Source organism: Schistocerca americana, chromosome 3, assembly GCF_021461395.2.
Source record: "Schistocerca americana isolate TAMUIC-IGC-003095 chromosome 3, iqSchAmer2.1, whole genome shotgun sequence".
NCBI classification, from domain to species: Eukaryota; Metazoa; Arthropoda; class Insecta; order Orthoptera; family Acrididae; genus Schistocerca; species Schistocerca americana.
This window is the reverse complement of record NC_060121.1, coordinates 374,844,388-374,862,135: the sequence shown is the minus strand read 5'-3', so window position 1 is coordinate 374,862,135 and position 17,748 is coordinate 374,844,388. Positions and strand designations below refer to the sequence as shown.

At 41.7% G+C, this 17,748-nt stretch overlaps 1 protein-coding gene across 1 annotated transcript in view; it reads right to left on the bottom strand.

The window, feature by feature from the left end:
- LOC124605733 (trimethylguanosine synthase) overlaps window positions 1–17,748 on the bottom strand; it is a 67,786-nt gene that overhangs the window by 29,966 nt on the left and 20,072 nt on the right. Inside the window, exon 4 of the mRNA XM_047137612.1 lies at window positions 6,254–6,379. Within this exon, the coding sequence (XP_046993568.1) occupies window positions 6,254–6,379 (126 nt within the window). The remainder of the gene's footprint in view (window positions 1–6,253; window positions 6,380–17,748) is intronic.

The following is a 17,748-nucleotide window of genomic DNA, read 5'->3' as shown; positions in this document are numbered from 1 at the left end:
TGGTGTTGGAGATAGTAATAGGATCCAATGTGCTACTGGCAGGCCGGAATTTGGGGAATGGATCTTGGTTCCCGAGACCCGCCAGATATTGGCCCACATGACAGAAGAGGTAGCAGAATGTTAAAAGAACTAGTAAATGAAATCCAGCTACCTTTTTTGCTATCCCAAAGAACACAACAACACTGTGCATGCAACTGTTTATAAAGATTGTAGTTTGCCATTTGCATAGTGACATACCTCAATCCACCAAAGGATCATGAGACGGCTTTGTAAAGAGGAAATGCGAGGAATGGAACATTCTGTGGCAGTAAGGATAATGTTTCTACGCTATTCTACCTGGTCATCACAACTGGGGAAAATGACGTTCATCGAAAGTTGCCAGGGAGGAGTAAAGCCTCCAGTCAGCCTTAGTAAGCCACCATTTGGGTGTGCACGTAAGTGGGGTAGGAGACAGCAAACAACTCCCTCATGAGATAGAATGCCATCATCAGGGGGAAAGTCAAAAATGGACCGCGAAGAAATGCAAGAGCTCAAAGCAGTTGTAAGCAATTTTGTTTCCTGGATACAGATAATTAGCATACACTGCGATTCTAAGGGCACCCGTAAATCCTCTTTTTTTTACCTAAGGCCGTGAACATCCCACTGAAGGACAGTCATAACAAGGAAAGGGGAGGAGGGAAAAAAATGAAAGGATGTCACCCTGACCAAGTGCCAGCCTTCAAAAGACTCACTGCTAGAAGTGCAGAGGCTGGAGGATCCTGCTCCATCAGATCTGCAGCATCATTGGCATTCTCCTTCTGTCAATCTGCAGAATCCAGGGCAGAAAAGCGATTGGCTGGGCACACCGGTAACACAGAGGTCGGCTGGGCTAAGGTATCACATGGCAACACCATCAAAGAGGGTTTTTGAGTCGGCGAAAGAGGATACCGTTTCCCTTTGTTCCACTTCTTGGAGCCTTTCCAGTTGGCAGAGAAAGACTCAGATGTTTGTTGGTTGGAGGGAGGCAGGAAGTCTTCGTGGAAGAATTCCTTCTGTTCTTTCCGGCCTGGTGGTTGCGTAGCAGGTGATTTCACCCCAGGAGGAGAATGTTTGGTGGCTTGCTGCACAGCTAGACTAGGAGATGGCGATGCTACCATGACAATGGGCGATTTCACAACCACAATGCTGAATTTGAGGTCGCATGTCTGCTTGGCCATGTCTTTCATGGAGCAAGATATACAAGAACAGTACTTTAAGTGTCAGATGGTAGAACACAGGGTTTGTGACTAGCCAGTAACTTGTGAGTGACCAACATTGGTAGCAGCGCATCGGGTTCGGAATATAGGGTCGGACTGTAATAACTTCATACCCTGCTTTGATCTTAGATGGAAGCACCACTCTACCAAAGGTGAGAACAGGGTGCATGTGGGCATTAAGGGTGCCTCTATCTTTTTTATCACCCAATGGATGGCAGTGACACCCTCATCAGAGAGGTACGTTTTGATTTCTGCCTTGGTCAGACCATTGAGCATCCTAGTGTAAATAACACCATGGGAAAGAATTCAGAATTCTATGAGCCTCGACACAAACAGGATAACTGTAGAGAAGCGAAGCAGCAAGCAGTAGTTTTGCTTGAGAAACAGAAGTAGTCTCCAAAAGCAAAGTGCCACTGAATAAATGAGGACAGAATTTCACAGGGCCACAAATTGCATCAATACCTTTCTGAATTAGAAATTCATTTACCACTGCGTAGGACTGACCATCTGCAGTACATGAAACCATGAGGAACCATAGTGCAGCTGGGAGGGTGTTTGAGTTGGGATCTTCATTCCATTTACGTTCGGTAGACATTGACTGCAAGGAGTGCTCACCTGCCTTACGTGATTGTTCACATCTCAGGTCATACCTCCCCAACACTTGTCAGAGGGACCAATTGGCAATTTGGTAAGGTAGCAGCCCAGGGAATCACCCCTTCCTGGGCCTGGCCTGTACCAGGGGGTATGTGTGAATCCTACCTGTCAACCCAGGGCTAGGAATTTTGTGTTACCCACCCACCTGTTATGCATCAAGACGTGTGGACCGGCCTTCAGGAGTGCATAGGGTGGAAGATAATAAAGAGGAGCTTCAAACACCGAAGCGGAGGATGGATAGGAGAAGGTGAAAGAAAAAAGGAACGAAAACCAGTGGCGAGACTGTTCTGTCTGCCACCGAAAATGTGGAACACATTCTGAAAAACACCCCAGACATGTTCCCCATGGGAGGGGAAAAAGAATAGGAAGAGGACAGACATGCAGCACGGAAGGGAAAAAATGGTGCTAAGGCTGGGGCCCCATAGCAGCCAAGCACAAACCCGCCAAAGAGAGGCAAGTCCCCTGGGGGTGATTTTGTTTATAGAAAACATTTAAGTTACAAGTGGGCAACTATATGAAAATGGAAACACTATGAGAAAACATTCTCTAAAAAGATAAACAATATAGATTAAACAACGAAAAAAAAGAAAAAGAAAGAAAGGAAGGAAGAAGGAAAGGAAGGAAGAAAAAGAAAAAAATTAAGACTAATGCCCATGCAAAGTATTCAACGGCAAAATTACACTCAGGAGCATGAAATTTATAGCCATACCTCACAGATATGCACATATGTAATTAGTTATTTTTGCAAATAAGAACCGACCCTGCCTATAAGACAATAGCTTAAGGCACCAACATGAATTTAAGCATATACAATGTATTCCACTGACAATTCTCTTACTTTTGGAAATCAATGAAGTTGAATGGAAGTAAAACCAAGGAAAAATATACTGATGTAGCTCAGAAATAATGGGAAATACTAAATACCACAACAATACTTTGATGAATATCCCATCACAGAAACAATACAAAAAGATAAGGACACTTAACCTCATGTACACATTAATGGTGGGTGGAAATAAAGCAAAGCAGCCAACAATCTGAAGATTGTTTTGAACACTACAGTGCTTAATCAGCCTGGTTCTGTTGGAGGTAGCATGCTGTTACCTTCCCCTGACCTCTGGACTGATTGCCCAGCCAGCTATACTGGGACCTACAGCATAAGCTGAATTCCAAACCACGGTGCAACTCAGCATTTCTCAGATCAATAAACATTGTCAGAGGTGAAAGAAATAAGTGACAAAAATCCTAAGATTGACTGGGGATTGAAACTGTGACCTTGGATTTGTAGTCTGGCACTTAACCAAGGCACAATTAAGCTACTTATGACTGTATTAGCTTTTGGACTTAGATAGAAGAATTATACAGAGTAAAATTAGTTTTAATGTTTTCTATAATCCTGTCATGATTATAATACCAAATATGAACAGACAAAAATCCCTAATGATATTGGTTTGTTTTTTAACACTTGAAAGTTGTGATATTAAAATTAGGATCCCATCAGATACTTAACATCATTTTCTTATGGCCAGAAGAAAATTTAATGAGCTAGTTCAGAAACACTAAATTCATGATGTCCAAAATTCTTTTATTTTCTGATGTAGCCACCATTAATAACAACGAAATTCATTCAACGTTTTCCCAATAAGTAGATATCGTCTCTGAAATGTAACTTTAAAAGGTATCGAGGATACCCATACTAGACTACAATGGTCTCTACTTTTACCTTTAAAAATCCTGTGAGAATAGGTGGAAGTCTAAGGATGGGAAATTTACTGAATAAGTTGTTTGTTTACGCCATTCGTACTTCAAACTCTCATTGGCTCAGAGAATAAGTGCAAAATTTTCTAGGAGATTTTTAGGTTGTTCTGGCAATAGGTAAAAATAATCCCTTCTGATTTCTAGAAAATAAAAATTCTAGCTTTATGGCAGACAAAACCGACAACATCTTTATTGATGCTGGGCCATCGAATTCCAGTCGTTTGGTAATATTGTTCCTGTCATAAAAATGTGGACTCATGTCTCATCCAGAGTAACAAATCTGCGCATAAAACCAATTGAATTTATCTTTGAATACTCATAGATTCATGAAACTTCCTGGCAGATTAAAACTGTGTGCCAGACAGAGACTCGAACTCGGGACCTTTGCATTTCGTGAGCAAGTGCTGTACTATCTGAGTTACCCAAGTGCGACTCACGACCCACCCTCACAGCTTCAATTCTGCCAGTACCTCGTCTCCTACCTTCCAAACTTCACAGAAGTTCTTCTGCAAACCTTGCAGCACTAGCATTCACAGAAGAAAGGATATTGCGGAGACATGGCTTAGCCACACTCTTGGGCAATATCTATCTGAAACTTGTTACACTATGCTCCCACGTTTAACTATGATAATCTGTTATTGTATGACTATGGCTTCGTAAGGGAAAAAAAAACTAGTTTGAACACTAACAAATACTGCAAAAAATTAACATTTTGTGTTACACTTTATAATTACAAATGCCTTACGAGTCTCTGGATATTGTTTATTTCTTTCTCACTTGTTCTGTTATTACTGTGATATTGTCATGGCAACATTTGCTTTTCCTAATCTCATTCTGTTTTTTTTTTTTTTATTTGAACATCCTCTGATGACAAAATTTCAATACTTCTGTGTTAACAGTGATTTGGTGAAGGTAAGAAAAAATATGTTTACTATAAGCTGCAAGCTAATGTTTCACTGAACATAGAGTGGAATCTTGTACTCATGCTCCCAATCCTTACCGTGTATAGCATCTCTATTAGAGTCATATTTATTCTCTTTTTGTTGACACTGCTTCTATGCCTCTTCAATATATGCTTTACATTTCCAAGACACAGAAGGGTCTTTTCCTTCAGTTCCACGCTACACCAATTTTTGCTAAAGTATAGTCAGTCCACAGTTACATAAATATATAAATTTAAATCAAAAAAGATATTTACTGTTGCCAACTTCTTTTATAGTTCTGTACTGCCTCAGACACAAAAATAACAGGCATTTTCTGTTGACGCTGGAGCCAAAATGTGACTCTGACAGAATATTGTTAGTGACAAGATGTGTTGCTACTGTTTTTATACATAGTCTTTGTAAAAGCCTTCAGAAATGCTGCTAGTAGGAAAACTGGCCTGTAAATTGTCTCCTCTGTTTCTCCAGTTTTCAGTAAAAAATATTTAATAATGAATATTTTAATCTTCTGAAATGATACTGCATAGAAGACTTATTGCAGCACTAATATATGGTGCATTGACCTTTAAAACTCTATCAGATTTTTATTATGCCCATTTAAATGATCATTATGATGATTTTTCTAAAGCCTCAAAAAATGTGGTTATTAGTTCCTTTATCCTCACAATCAAAGGAACAGTTGAAGAGTTTTGCATCTAGGGTCAAAAGCTATGGCATTGTCTCAAGAAATTAATTACAAAGAGTGGACAGAGTAATGATGATGAAAGATGTAGGGCACGCACGTTTGGCAGGTGGCTCTAACTATGATGATGATGTACATATTTTGTGGACATATCTCAATGCAAGGGCAAGCGATGAACGTAATTTCAATCTATTCAGTACAATAACTTCAAATAAAACACTGTGAAGTGAATCAAATGATGATCTCAACTCATAAAAGTAAACATGGGCCTATTGTCAAACAATTTTACAGATAGCTCAAGTACAGAATAGTGGGAATTAAAATTGGTATAAAGCTTATTCGGAGTAGCACAAGTTTGCTAAAGCCAGAGAACACACACAAATATGTGCAATGTCATAATGATAACATAACAGTGGAAAAAAAGAATTACAAGGTTCGAAGGATGACTGACTTCTTCTGTCTATCCACAACACTTTTCCATTTCAGGTTGTATCACTTGTTTTGTGGTATACCTTATCAATATTTTATTTTTCACATACTGATTAACACTTTCAGTGGTAATCTAAACAGCATGTGCCACAAGTAAAAAATACTATTCTTGTAACTGCAGCACTTGTCTGTTAATATAATCACAGACAATTAAGAATCATCACAATCCTACTTCTGGAAAGGAATACTGCAATATAGTTTACAACAAAAAGTTGTTTTTTTTTTACATTCTGAGTCATTTAAGAAGCTGTTCAGTAGTGCAGTAGTGATAATATGACAGATGCAGGGTCTTAAGGGCAATATTTTTTGAAATATCAACCATCAACACCATAAACATGCTCTGGGACAAAACAAAATGTTCTTTGACGTTAATGCTAGCACAAATGAGCAAAACATTAGCATTTTACTTCTTTTCATACAAATTTTCATTAACATTTAACTGTTGTATCAATTCAATATCACATAAGAAACAGATCAACTGTAGTGCACCATACCTCCTCTTCCGAGTAACAGTTTTTACTTCATCAGGTATATCATCACAATCTGGAGCATCTGGTTGTGAATTTGCTTGTGACACACTCAAATTTTTTAGCAAGTGTCCTACAGAATCCATCAGTTTCCTGAAGAAACAAAGGTAAAATATAAAAGAAATATCTATGTATATCTTACATAAAGATAAGCACAATGAAGTCTTAGCATTAGTAATATTACGAAAGGAAAAAAAAAGGAAAGGAAAGGAAAGGAAAGGAAAGGAAAGGAGAGGAATGAATAAACAACTTTGGTATAAAACCTGTCCACAAACTACCAAGATTTGAATCTTAATTTTTAAAAGAAAAAACTCAGTCCTAAAGTTTTACTACAGCCTTTAACTTCTATCAGGTCCTATAGCTGAAGAGAAAATAGGGCATATTTGGTTCAATTTTTCTTCTGAACAGTGTTCACAAGATAGTACAGTTTGCTTCTGTTTCGCTTTAGCGTGCAAAACCTACTGTGGTCATATGCACCCAAATCAAATTATAGAACACAAAGACAGAGGAGTTAAAAAACGACTATACGTCAGCCCCATTTGACATAAGACAGTTAAAAACAGGGACGTGGAAAAAGTGCTAAAAAAGACACCATACAGAAATGGAGGTCCAAAACTAAAAATTAAACAGCCTTCGCCATATTACTTTGGTGTATAAAAAGTAAAACATGGTCCACAGCCCGCGTGTCATTTGCTAAAATGGCCAATAAATCAGACGAAAAACCCAAGCGGGAACATAAACAGTTAGAAAATGGGCATTCCGTCAGGAAATGGCAGACAGTTAAAACTTGGGCACAATGTGTACAAAGTGGTGGGGTAGCGCCACTTCTCGAATGACGATGGCTAGAAAAGCACTGCCTAATACGCAGCCTAGTGAAAATGACCTCAACGGGAGGGCCGAGAGGAGATCGTCTAAGCCGCTGGGAGAGGCTTAATAAGCCTGAGCTTATTACGGTGATGGGACGACCATTTGTGATGCCAAAGGGACACAACCTCCTGACAGACGGCAACACAGAGACCATCGGAGGGAATATAGGAACTAGCAGGCCGAGGTACGAGGACTGCAGCTTTGGCAGCAGCGTCAGCAGCCTCATTTCCTGACAGACCAACATGACCAGGAACCCACATAAACACCACAGTGGCACCACCAAGAGTGCAAGTGACAGTTTTCCTGGACCCTTTGCTCTATGGGATGGGTGGTATACAGCGCACATACACTTTGATGGGTGCCGAGTGAGTCTGAGCAGAGGACACAATTGAAAAGTCTGTGGCGCCAGATGTACTCCATGGCCTGATACAATGCAAAGAGCTCAGTTCCGAGAACCATCAGTGTCCACAAAAGTACTATTGTGAAGTTCCTTTCAAGGGTTGTGAAACTACAGGCAATAGAGAGAGGCTGGAGTAGTGTCCTTAGGAAGTCAATGAAGGCCAAGGTTAACATGGGCCACTTCTCGGTGCCAAGGTGAAGGATTGACACCCACCAGGAAAGTTGTAGATAGTGTGAAGTTAAGCTGCTGTAGCAAGTGCCGAAAGCAGAATCCAGGAGGTAACAGAGAAGAGAGACACGCCCCATACTGGCGGAAGGAGGAGGCATAGGATGGGTGACCATGCACGGCAGACAAATGGCATACATACCTGCTCAGGAGAAAGTCACTGCGGTAGGACAGTGGTAGTTCTGCATCTTCAGCATGCAGACTCTCAACCAGGCTAGTGTAAAAGGCGACAGTGGCCAAACAGATGCCATGATGGTGGATAGTGTTGAGACGGCGTAAGAGGGATGGATGTGCGGACGTGTAAATGAAGCACCCATAGTCGACTTTCAAAAGGACATAGGACTGGTACAAACGGAGGAGGGTGGATCGATCTGGACCCCAGGAAGTACCATTGAGGACACGTAGGACGTCGAGGGACTGTGAACAGTAGGCTGCCAGGTAAGACACATAGGAGGACCAAGAGTGTTTCTATCAAACATTATCCCCAGGAATTTCATAGTTTCAATGAATGGAAGAGCAACAGGCCCAAGCTGTAAAGATGGTGGGAGAAACCATTTGTGCCGCCAGAAATTCACACAGACGGTTTTGTCAATGGAAAAATGAATGCCCCTGTCAATGCTCCAGGAATAAAGACAATCAAGACATCGCTGAAGACGTCGCTCAGTGAGACAGGTCCGTGGAGAACTGCAATATATGGCAAAATCGCCAATAAAAAGGGACCAGAGATGCCCAGTGGGAGACAGACCATTATAGGATTAATGGAAACAGCAAAGAGGACAACGCTCAGGGTGGAACCCTGAGGCACACCATTTTCCTGGATAGAGGTGTCCGACAACGCAGAACCCACACACACGTTGAAAACTCGTTGTTTTAAAAATTCCCAAAGGAAACAAGGCAGGTGGCCATGGAAGCCCCACACGTAAAGAGCAAGGAGGATACCAGTTCTCCAGCAGGTGTCGCAGGCCTTCTCCAAATCTGAAAACTCGACCACAGTCTGTGATTTCAGCAGAAAACCGTTCATGATATGGATGAACAAAGTAATGAGATGGTCAACTGCAGAACGCCACACTTGAAATCCACATTGTGCATTCTTTAGTAAATTGCGAGACTCAAACTAACATACCAGCCGGACACGAATCATATGTTCCATCACTTTGCAAACACAGCTGGTAAGAGAGATGGGGCGGCATCTAGAAGGAAGGTTTTTGTCCTTACCAGGCTTAGGTATGGATATGACAGTGGCTTCATGCCAAAGTTCGGGAAATGTGTCCTCTGCCCAGGTGCGGATGTATGTGTTAAGCAGAAAGTGCTTGCCCGCTAGAGAAAGGCGCTACAACATCTGAATGTGGACAGTGTCTGGCCCTTGGGCGGAGGATTTGGATGAAGTGAGAGCACAATCTAGCTCCCTCATACTAAAGGCAGCATTGTAGCACTCACGATTCTGCTCGTTTCCGATCGAGGGAGGCAGGGTGATAGTGGGAAGAGCTCGACACTTCCGCAAAATGGTGACCCAAGGTGTTAGAGATAGCAATAGGGTCCACGATAACATCATCTGCTACTGTCAGGCTGGAAACTGGCCGAATGGATCTTGGTCCCAGAGGGCCGTCAGAAGTTGGCCCACACGACAGAGGAAGGTGTGAAATTGTTAAAAGAACTAGTGAATGAAGTACAGTTAGCCCTTTTGCTATCCCGAAGGACACAACGACACTTCACATGCATCCGTTTATGATGAATGCAGTTTGCCATCGCAGGATCTGCAGCAGTAAGGATAACGTTTGTGCGATATTCCACCAGGCCATCACAACTGGGGAAATGTTTTTCTTCGAAGGTCGCCTGGGAGGAGTAAAGCCGCCAGTCATCCTTAGCAAGCTGCCACTTGGGTGTGCACACAGGTTGGGTAGGAGTCAGGAAACAGATGGCATATGGGAAATGGTCGCTTGAGTAGGCGTCAGAAAGAACAGACCACTCAAGACGATGGGCGAGCTGGGCAGTGCAGAGTTAGGTCCAAATGTGAATAGGTGTGCGAGGATTGGGAAGGAAAGTGGGTGCTCCAGTGTTAAGGCAGAAGAGGTTGTGTCGATTAAGACGATCAGCCAAGAGGGCACATCTCTGACAGGTTCTGGGAGAATTCCAAAGGAGATGATGGGCATTAAAGTCACTGAGTAGCAGAAATGGGGGAGGTAGCTGCCCAGTAAGCTGAGGGAAGTCTGCCCTGGTGACACCGAATGACAGAGGGACATAATTGGTACAGGGGGAAAAAGTCAGGTGGGGAAGGAAAAGGCGAACTGCAACAGCTTGAAAATGGGTAGTCAGGGAGAGGATTGACTATAATGTCATCCCGTATGAGCAGCATGACGCCTACATGAGATGGAATGCCAACCTCAGGGGGAAGGTCAAAACAAATCGGGAAGAAATGTGAAAGCTCAAAGCGGTCCTGAGGGCGGAATTTCCTTTCCTGAAGGCAGAGTATAAGGGGAGGCTGAGATGCTAAAAGCAACTGTAAATCCTCTTTGTGGGACCAAAGGCCTCGAACATTGCTTTGGAGGAGAGTCATGATGAGGAAGAGATGTAGGGGTGTCAGCTCGGCAGCTACTGAGTGACAGCCTGGGAAGAGTTGTTGCTACAGGGCACAGAAGCAGGAGGATCCTGCTCTGTGGGGTCCACAGAAGCATCGGCTTGCTTATGCTCCCTGTCTGTGGAGTCCAATGCTGAAAAAATGGTTGGTGGTGCGCACCGGTGACACAGAGGCTGGCCATTTGACTTTGGTGGACTTCTTCAAGCCTTTCCGGTTAGAGGAAGACTCGGGTGTTGTTTGGCTGGAGGGCTGCACGAAGTTTTCGCAGGAGTACTCCTCCTGTCCTTTCCATCCTGCCTATCAGTGGTGTAGCTGGTGGCTTCGCCCCTTGAGGCCAGAGTTTGATGGCTTGTTGCACAGCTGGATGGGAGGATGGCGACGCTACCTTGACACTGGACAATTTGACAACCTCAGAGCTGAATTTGAGGTTGCATGTCTGCATGGCCATATTCTTCGTTGAGCAAGGGGTAACAAAAACAGAACTATAGGTGCGAGATGGAAGAACGCAGGGTTTGTGAATAGCCAATAACCTACAAGTGACTGGGTAAGGAACTTTTTTTTTTTTTTACCCGATCTCTTGGACAGCCCGCTCATCAAGATAAATGGGAAAATCCCAAGAGGAGGCGGCATGACCACCATTGCAGCTGATACAGCGGAGAGAAGGAAGCGGACAATCGCCCTTGTGCACATTTCTACCTCAGGTTACACATTTCACTGGGTGTCAACAACACATTCGAGTGTGGTTGAAATTATGACACTGGTAGCAGCACATCGGGTTTGGAATGTACAGCCGGACTGTGATAATTTCATAGCCTGCTTTCATCTTGGACGGAAGCACCACTCCATCAAAGGTGAGAAAGAGAGGGCGAGTGGGGACTAAGAAGGAATCTGCCTTTTTAATCACCCAATGGATGACAATGATACCTTAGCCAGAGAGGTAAGATTTGATTTTGGCCTCAGTTAGACCGTCGAGCAGCCTAGTGTAAATAACACAACGGGAAGAATTTAAAGTTCTATGAGCCTCGAAAAGAACAGAGTAGCCGTGGAGAAGCGAGGCGGCAAGCAGTTGTTTTGCCTGAAAATCGGAAGTAGCCTCCAAAAGCAAAGTGCCATTCCGTAAACAAGAGCAAGATTTCATAGGGCTGGAAACTGCATCTACATCTTTCTGAATAATAAACGGATTTACTGTGGCGAAGGACTGACCGTCTTCAGTATGTGGGAGCATGAGGAACCGCGGTGCAACGGGAAGGGTCTTTGAATCATTAGCCTCATTATGTTTATGTTTTGTAGACGTTGATTGTCACGATGACTGGCTCATTGCAAGAAAATCCACCATGATTGCCAGCATCTCTGATGGCGTGCTCCTTCCAATTAGGGGCCCCCTTCACAAGGGGCGCATCTACCTTGGGTGATTGTTCACACTTCCCAAACACCTGACAGAGGCACCAATTGGCAATTTGGGAAGGTTGCAGCTCAGCCAATCACCCCTCTTTGGGCCTGGTCTGTACCAGGGGCTACGTGCAAACCCCACCTGTCGACCCGAGGCTTGGAATTACGTGTTACCCAGTCACCTGTTATGTGTCGTGTCAGACATGTGGACCGGCCTTCAGGAGTGCACAGGAAGGAAGATGAAAAAGAGGAACCTCAAATGCCAAAGTGGAGGAATGAGAGGAGATGGGTAAAAAAAAAAAGACGGTGATGAGACTATTCCTATGTCAGTGACAGACAATGAAGAGCATTCCCAATGACACCCCAGACTGTTCCCCAAGGGAGGAAGGGAGGGGAAAAAGAACAGTAAGAGAATAGACACGCAGCACGGAAAAGAAAAGATGATGCAAAGGCTGTGGTCCTGTGGGAGCCAAGCACAAACCCGCCAAAGAGTAGCATGCCGCCTAGGAGGAAGATAGTACAGTGGCAATTTACAACAAGATAAAAGATCTGTCTGTGCTACAACTCTTTGGTACTCTTAATTTTTTGCTCTGGAAACTCTGAATAAAATTCTGCTATTAGTGTACACTCTGCCCTTGTTTACTGCCCATATTACATCAAAATGAGAAAGGAAAACCCCCCCTACAAAGACTATCTATAAGTCTTCACTACCAGTTTATGTACAGAAAAGGATGAAAAGGTTCTATTTATTTTCTGGTAGTACTACTGCAAGAATAGAGGCTAAACTATTGCACCCTACACTTACATCACATAAGCTACACACAATGTGATGGTGCTAAATCTTTTTCAATATTTACCATCTCAAATACATTCATAGTAAATAGGAAATATCACATTTGAAGTTTTATGAAAGCACATTTCCTATAAAAACACTGTACCCAACTTCACACCAACATATTGCAGATATCAATTCCACCAGCTTAAATATTTGCAAGCTGCTACCCATGTTCATAATACTGATCCACAGTAAAAGTTACATCCACCACGCACAAAAGAGATAAAAATACCCCACGCACAAAAGAGATAAAAATACCTGTGCTGGACATAAATAATAAAAAGAATATTCATACAAAATTTAATGTCAACTGAAAACTTAAAGAGTTCTAAATAGATGACAACACATTTCAGTCGCATGGTGTATAAATTTCAAAAATACATCTTCAAACCAACCAGCTTTAAAGTGAAGTGCAGTTGGTTCCTGCTTAATGTACCTTCCAAACATTATTAACACACTCTCTGTCTCTGTGTGTGTGTGTGTGTGTGTGTGTGTGTGTGTGTGTGTGTGTGTGTGTGTGTGTTGGGATGGAGGAAGAAGCCCGTTACTTATGCAAAGCAAAACAAAGCCACAAAAAAGTTCAATATGTGTAAGAAACAGTATTTTCTTTTGAATGTAAAGCTGATGAACATGTTTCGATGACTTCCGCATTAATCTGGCCATAATGTTTTTGTAGACAGAGTAAATATCTGGTAATTTGCACAAGTATCTCTTAAGAGGATGCCTATCTGAGCTATCTTAGATAAGCGATCTGAAAACGATCTCTTATGGAAGTTGCAGTCTTTCTAACAACTTCTGTGTAAAATCATGAATGCTTTCAGATCCTACACACAGATTACTTAAACAAGAAATATTTTCTGTTTCCATCTTTTAAAATGATCAAACTATTTAGAAGGCATTTTAGTACTTCCCTCTTGTGAAAGATCACATTTTTGTTGAGAGGAAATTGTAGGAAACACGTGTCCAGAGATATCAAGTCAGCTTGATGACTGTCTCAAAAGTGACATTTAAGGTTAAAGAATTTTGGATGCATGAAGTTCAGCTATTATGTGTGGAATATCCTACGAACATGAGATCATGTTCTTGAAACAAGTTTCTTTCAAGAGAAAGGAAAAACTTTTATTAATTTGTTTAGTCCCAAAATATCACAGTACAGTACAACAGGGAAGCAGTCTAAATAACAGTTCTGCAAAAACTGTCTCACCATTCCGCAGTTTATGGTAACACACACACACACACACACACACACACACACACACACACAAGTTCATTATCAGGTTCCTCAAATCAATGTACACGATTCTGGTCTTGTGACATGCCATCATCGTAAGGGAAAACAGCGAACAATAAGAAATGCAGGTGATCCGAAATAATGTTCACACAGTGCAAAACTGTTATGATGCCTTTGATTATCACCATAGGTCTCGTGGAAGCCCAGGAGAATTTCCCATATAGCATAATACTGCACACACTGTCCTGTTTCTACGGTGTGCCGTACACATTGAGCAGCCGTTCGCCTGGATGACAGTGTATCCAGATACAAGAAGCGAGTTGCTGCTGCATGTACTCATCTCATCATGCAACATATTTCCATTGATCCACTTTAAAACCACTTTCAAATCTCCATGATTCAGTGTCTACTGCAATTATAACTCACAATGTCATTAGGTCAACGAGGAAATACACAGAAGTCATCTGCTATGGAGCTCCACATTCAACAGTGTGCGCTGAATGGTGTGTTTCAAAATACTTGCACGTGTATCAGCACCAGCAGTGTGCTGTTGTCAGATCTGTCTCTGATCCTCATACTCTTTGATGAGGCATGGATCTCGAACACCTTGTTGTCATGGTTTCACCATCTAAAAACCAGTTTTCACAGACGCTCGTGACTGGAAGATATGAACACTCAACCAGCTTTACAATTTCCAAGAAATCAGTTTCCAGGGGGTGTGCCATAACAAACAGATTTTGTTGAAGTAGCCTACATCAGACAATATACCTGTTTGGGGCCCATTTTATTGCTAGAATGGTTGCCTGTTCATCTCTGTTCCACTGCTATATTTTCCTTGCCATGCCACATGCTCACAACACTATCAGGCAAGATTCAATCTTGTGTTAGGCAGTGGTCATGTTTGGCTTAACAGTACATACAAGGGGTGTTTGCAAAGTCCGTGCAAAAATAGAAACTACTTACGTATTTGGGGTAAATGTGTTTTATTTTTCTACACAGTCTCCTTTTAGAATTATATACTTCATCCAACACTGTTCTAATTTGTTGATCCCTTCCGAATAATAGGAATTGTCCAAGTCTGCAAAATAGCTATTAGTTGCTGCAATCACCTCATTAATTGAATAAAATCTTTCTTCAAATTGGGGAACAAATAGTAGTCCGAGGGAGCCAAGTCTCGGGAACGGGGGGGATGTGAAACAAGTTGGAATCCTATTTCCATTAATTTTGCGACCACAACTGCTGAGGGGTGTGCTGGTGTATTGTTGTGATGGAAAAGGACTTTTTTGCAGTCCAATTGCCAGCGTTTTTCTTGCAGCTCAGTTTTCAAATGGTCCAATAACAATGTATAATAAGCACCTGTAATAGTTTTACCCTTTTCCAGATAGTCGATGAGGATTATCCCTTGCGGCCGAAGGACTGGTCTTCGCCTTTTTTGGTGCAGATTCTCCCTTGGTAACCCATTGTTTAGATTGTTTTTTGGGCTCAGGAGTATAGTAATGTATCCATGTTTCATCCACAGTGACAAAACAACGCTTGAAGTCCTGCGGATTCTTCCTGAACAGTTGCAAACCAAGCTTGCAACACTTCACACGATTCGGTTTTGGTCAAGCGAGAGCAATCGTGGAACCTATCTTGCGGATAGCTTTCTCATGTCCAAATGAGTGTGCAAAATATTATGTACCCGTTCATTCAAGATGCCCACAGCACTAGCAATCTCACGCACCTTACGTCTTCTGTCATCCATCACCATATCATGGATTTTAACAATGATTTATGGATTCATAACCTCCACAGGGCGTCCAGAACATTCAGCATCACTTGTGCCCAAATGGCCACTCCAAAAATTTTGAAACTACTTATAAACTGTTCTAACCGAAGGTGCAGAGTCACTGTAATGTTTATCAAGTTTCTCTTTAGTCTCCTGAGGTGTTTTGCCTTTAATAAAGTAATGTTTAATCACCACACGAAATTCTTCTTCGTCCATCTCTTTGACAATCACTCGACTTCCTTGATTCACACTATTGCCAAACACAAATAAATACACCAATATGGCTGAAACTTGGTGTGCTTTCTTTCCAAAGATGCTACTAACTAAACATGACCTCGATACACGCTGGTGGTGCCATCTTTCCGACTTTGTATGGACTTTTCAAACACCCCTCGTATTTCACTTTCAGGCACTCAGTTATTAAAATATCTACCTGTCTCAACTCAATTCTAAACACTGGGAATCTTACTGCATCAAATGACATGATGCTGTAACACATTACCTTAACTACAACAGATTATGCATTCTTTGAAATTCCTGCATCATATCTGTTAGAACAGAATGATATCAGGTTTATTCAGCATTATAAGTGAAGAATGGATTTCTCAATATTTTAAAGTCTCTTCAATTCAATGATCACGGTAGAAAGATGAGATGAGGAACTTCATCCCACAATCACAATGTTCATATTCCATACTCTCCACAATTATGTGGTACTGAGCAGTAAACATACTGAATTTCTTTCACAGCCATTATCTCTGATTACTTCAAATTCAGAAGAGACAAATTCTCTTGAAGGTGAAATCAATTTGGACATCCAGTATCAGCCATTATTCAATAAAGCACACAGAGTTTGCAGAATAATTGAAAAGGATGCTCACTGCACCTATCAGCACAACCTGTATCCTCTATTTGTTGGCACCATTCTCATAATATCTTGCAAGGGAGACTACACATGAGAATTATTTACAGTATATTGATACCATACCACATACTCCTGAAAATGGATGCTTGTAGTTTTCTAATTTTACAGATCTGTGCTTTTCGTAGACACTGACAAATACACTATCTCAGCTCAACTCGTAAACCGACTTATACCTTCAACTTGCCGTAGGCTCCTTCCCTTTTCTCTGAAACTGTTTTAGTTCCGTCAACTGCTGTTTGATGGGTTTAAATCAAACAAACCAAAAATCAACATTCATCATCATATCTAAAGATAATGCATGCCTAACAAACAAAGGCAGAGATAGGGCACAGGTCACACACAGGTACAATCATACTTGAAAACTGTACAAGAGAAGCTACAAGTACATATTCTTCAATATACCTAACATTTTTCAATGGCTGCTTGAGATTTTCCCAATGAAATAATAACTTGAATGGTACTCAGGAATAACTACAGATGCTGACGTGGAAATAAACAATATTTTACCAAGGCAGCTGCTTGTCCCCTTCAGGTGTAACTATCATCTAAACTGACACTCCACTACATTTCCCCGCACTTCTACCTGAAGACAAGCACCTACTTTGTCGAAATATTGTGCAGTTTCCATGAAAACAACACACACACACACACACACACACACACACACACACACACACACACACACACACACATATTAATATGAAAATTGCCCAAAGATGGGCCAACATGGAATTTTGTTTGACTATGACAGACCATCAGATTTAAGGCCAGCCCAAAAATAAGCATTTCGGTTTTCAAAATACAAGCATTTCATCATAAATCCAAAGTTTCCATACCTGCACTGCAGCTTAGATTTAGCTAAATATTCTTAGTTCTTTTTTGTCTCTGCTCAGACATGAAAGAAATCAATCGGGGCTGTCATTTTTAGTCCCTGTGATGGTGTATGCCTATGAAGCATCCCTGAATAAATTATCCAAAGATACATCTCATAAAGGCTTCGGTACTGGTTCGAGAGAATACTATAACGCTGCTTGAAGGGTAGCAGATTGACAAGATTTGAATCCAAATTTTTATAAACAGAGTAACTGTCTAAGCTGCTCAGAAATTAATGTGTAACTTTCGTATAGCGCACATATTGACTGGTCATAATACACATGGTCTCTGACTCCTTGCATTCAAATCATACTGCTTGCTGGTTGTCCCTCATGCTTTTCTACAATTGATAGGACACATCATGAACAATGAAT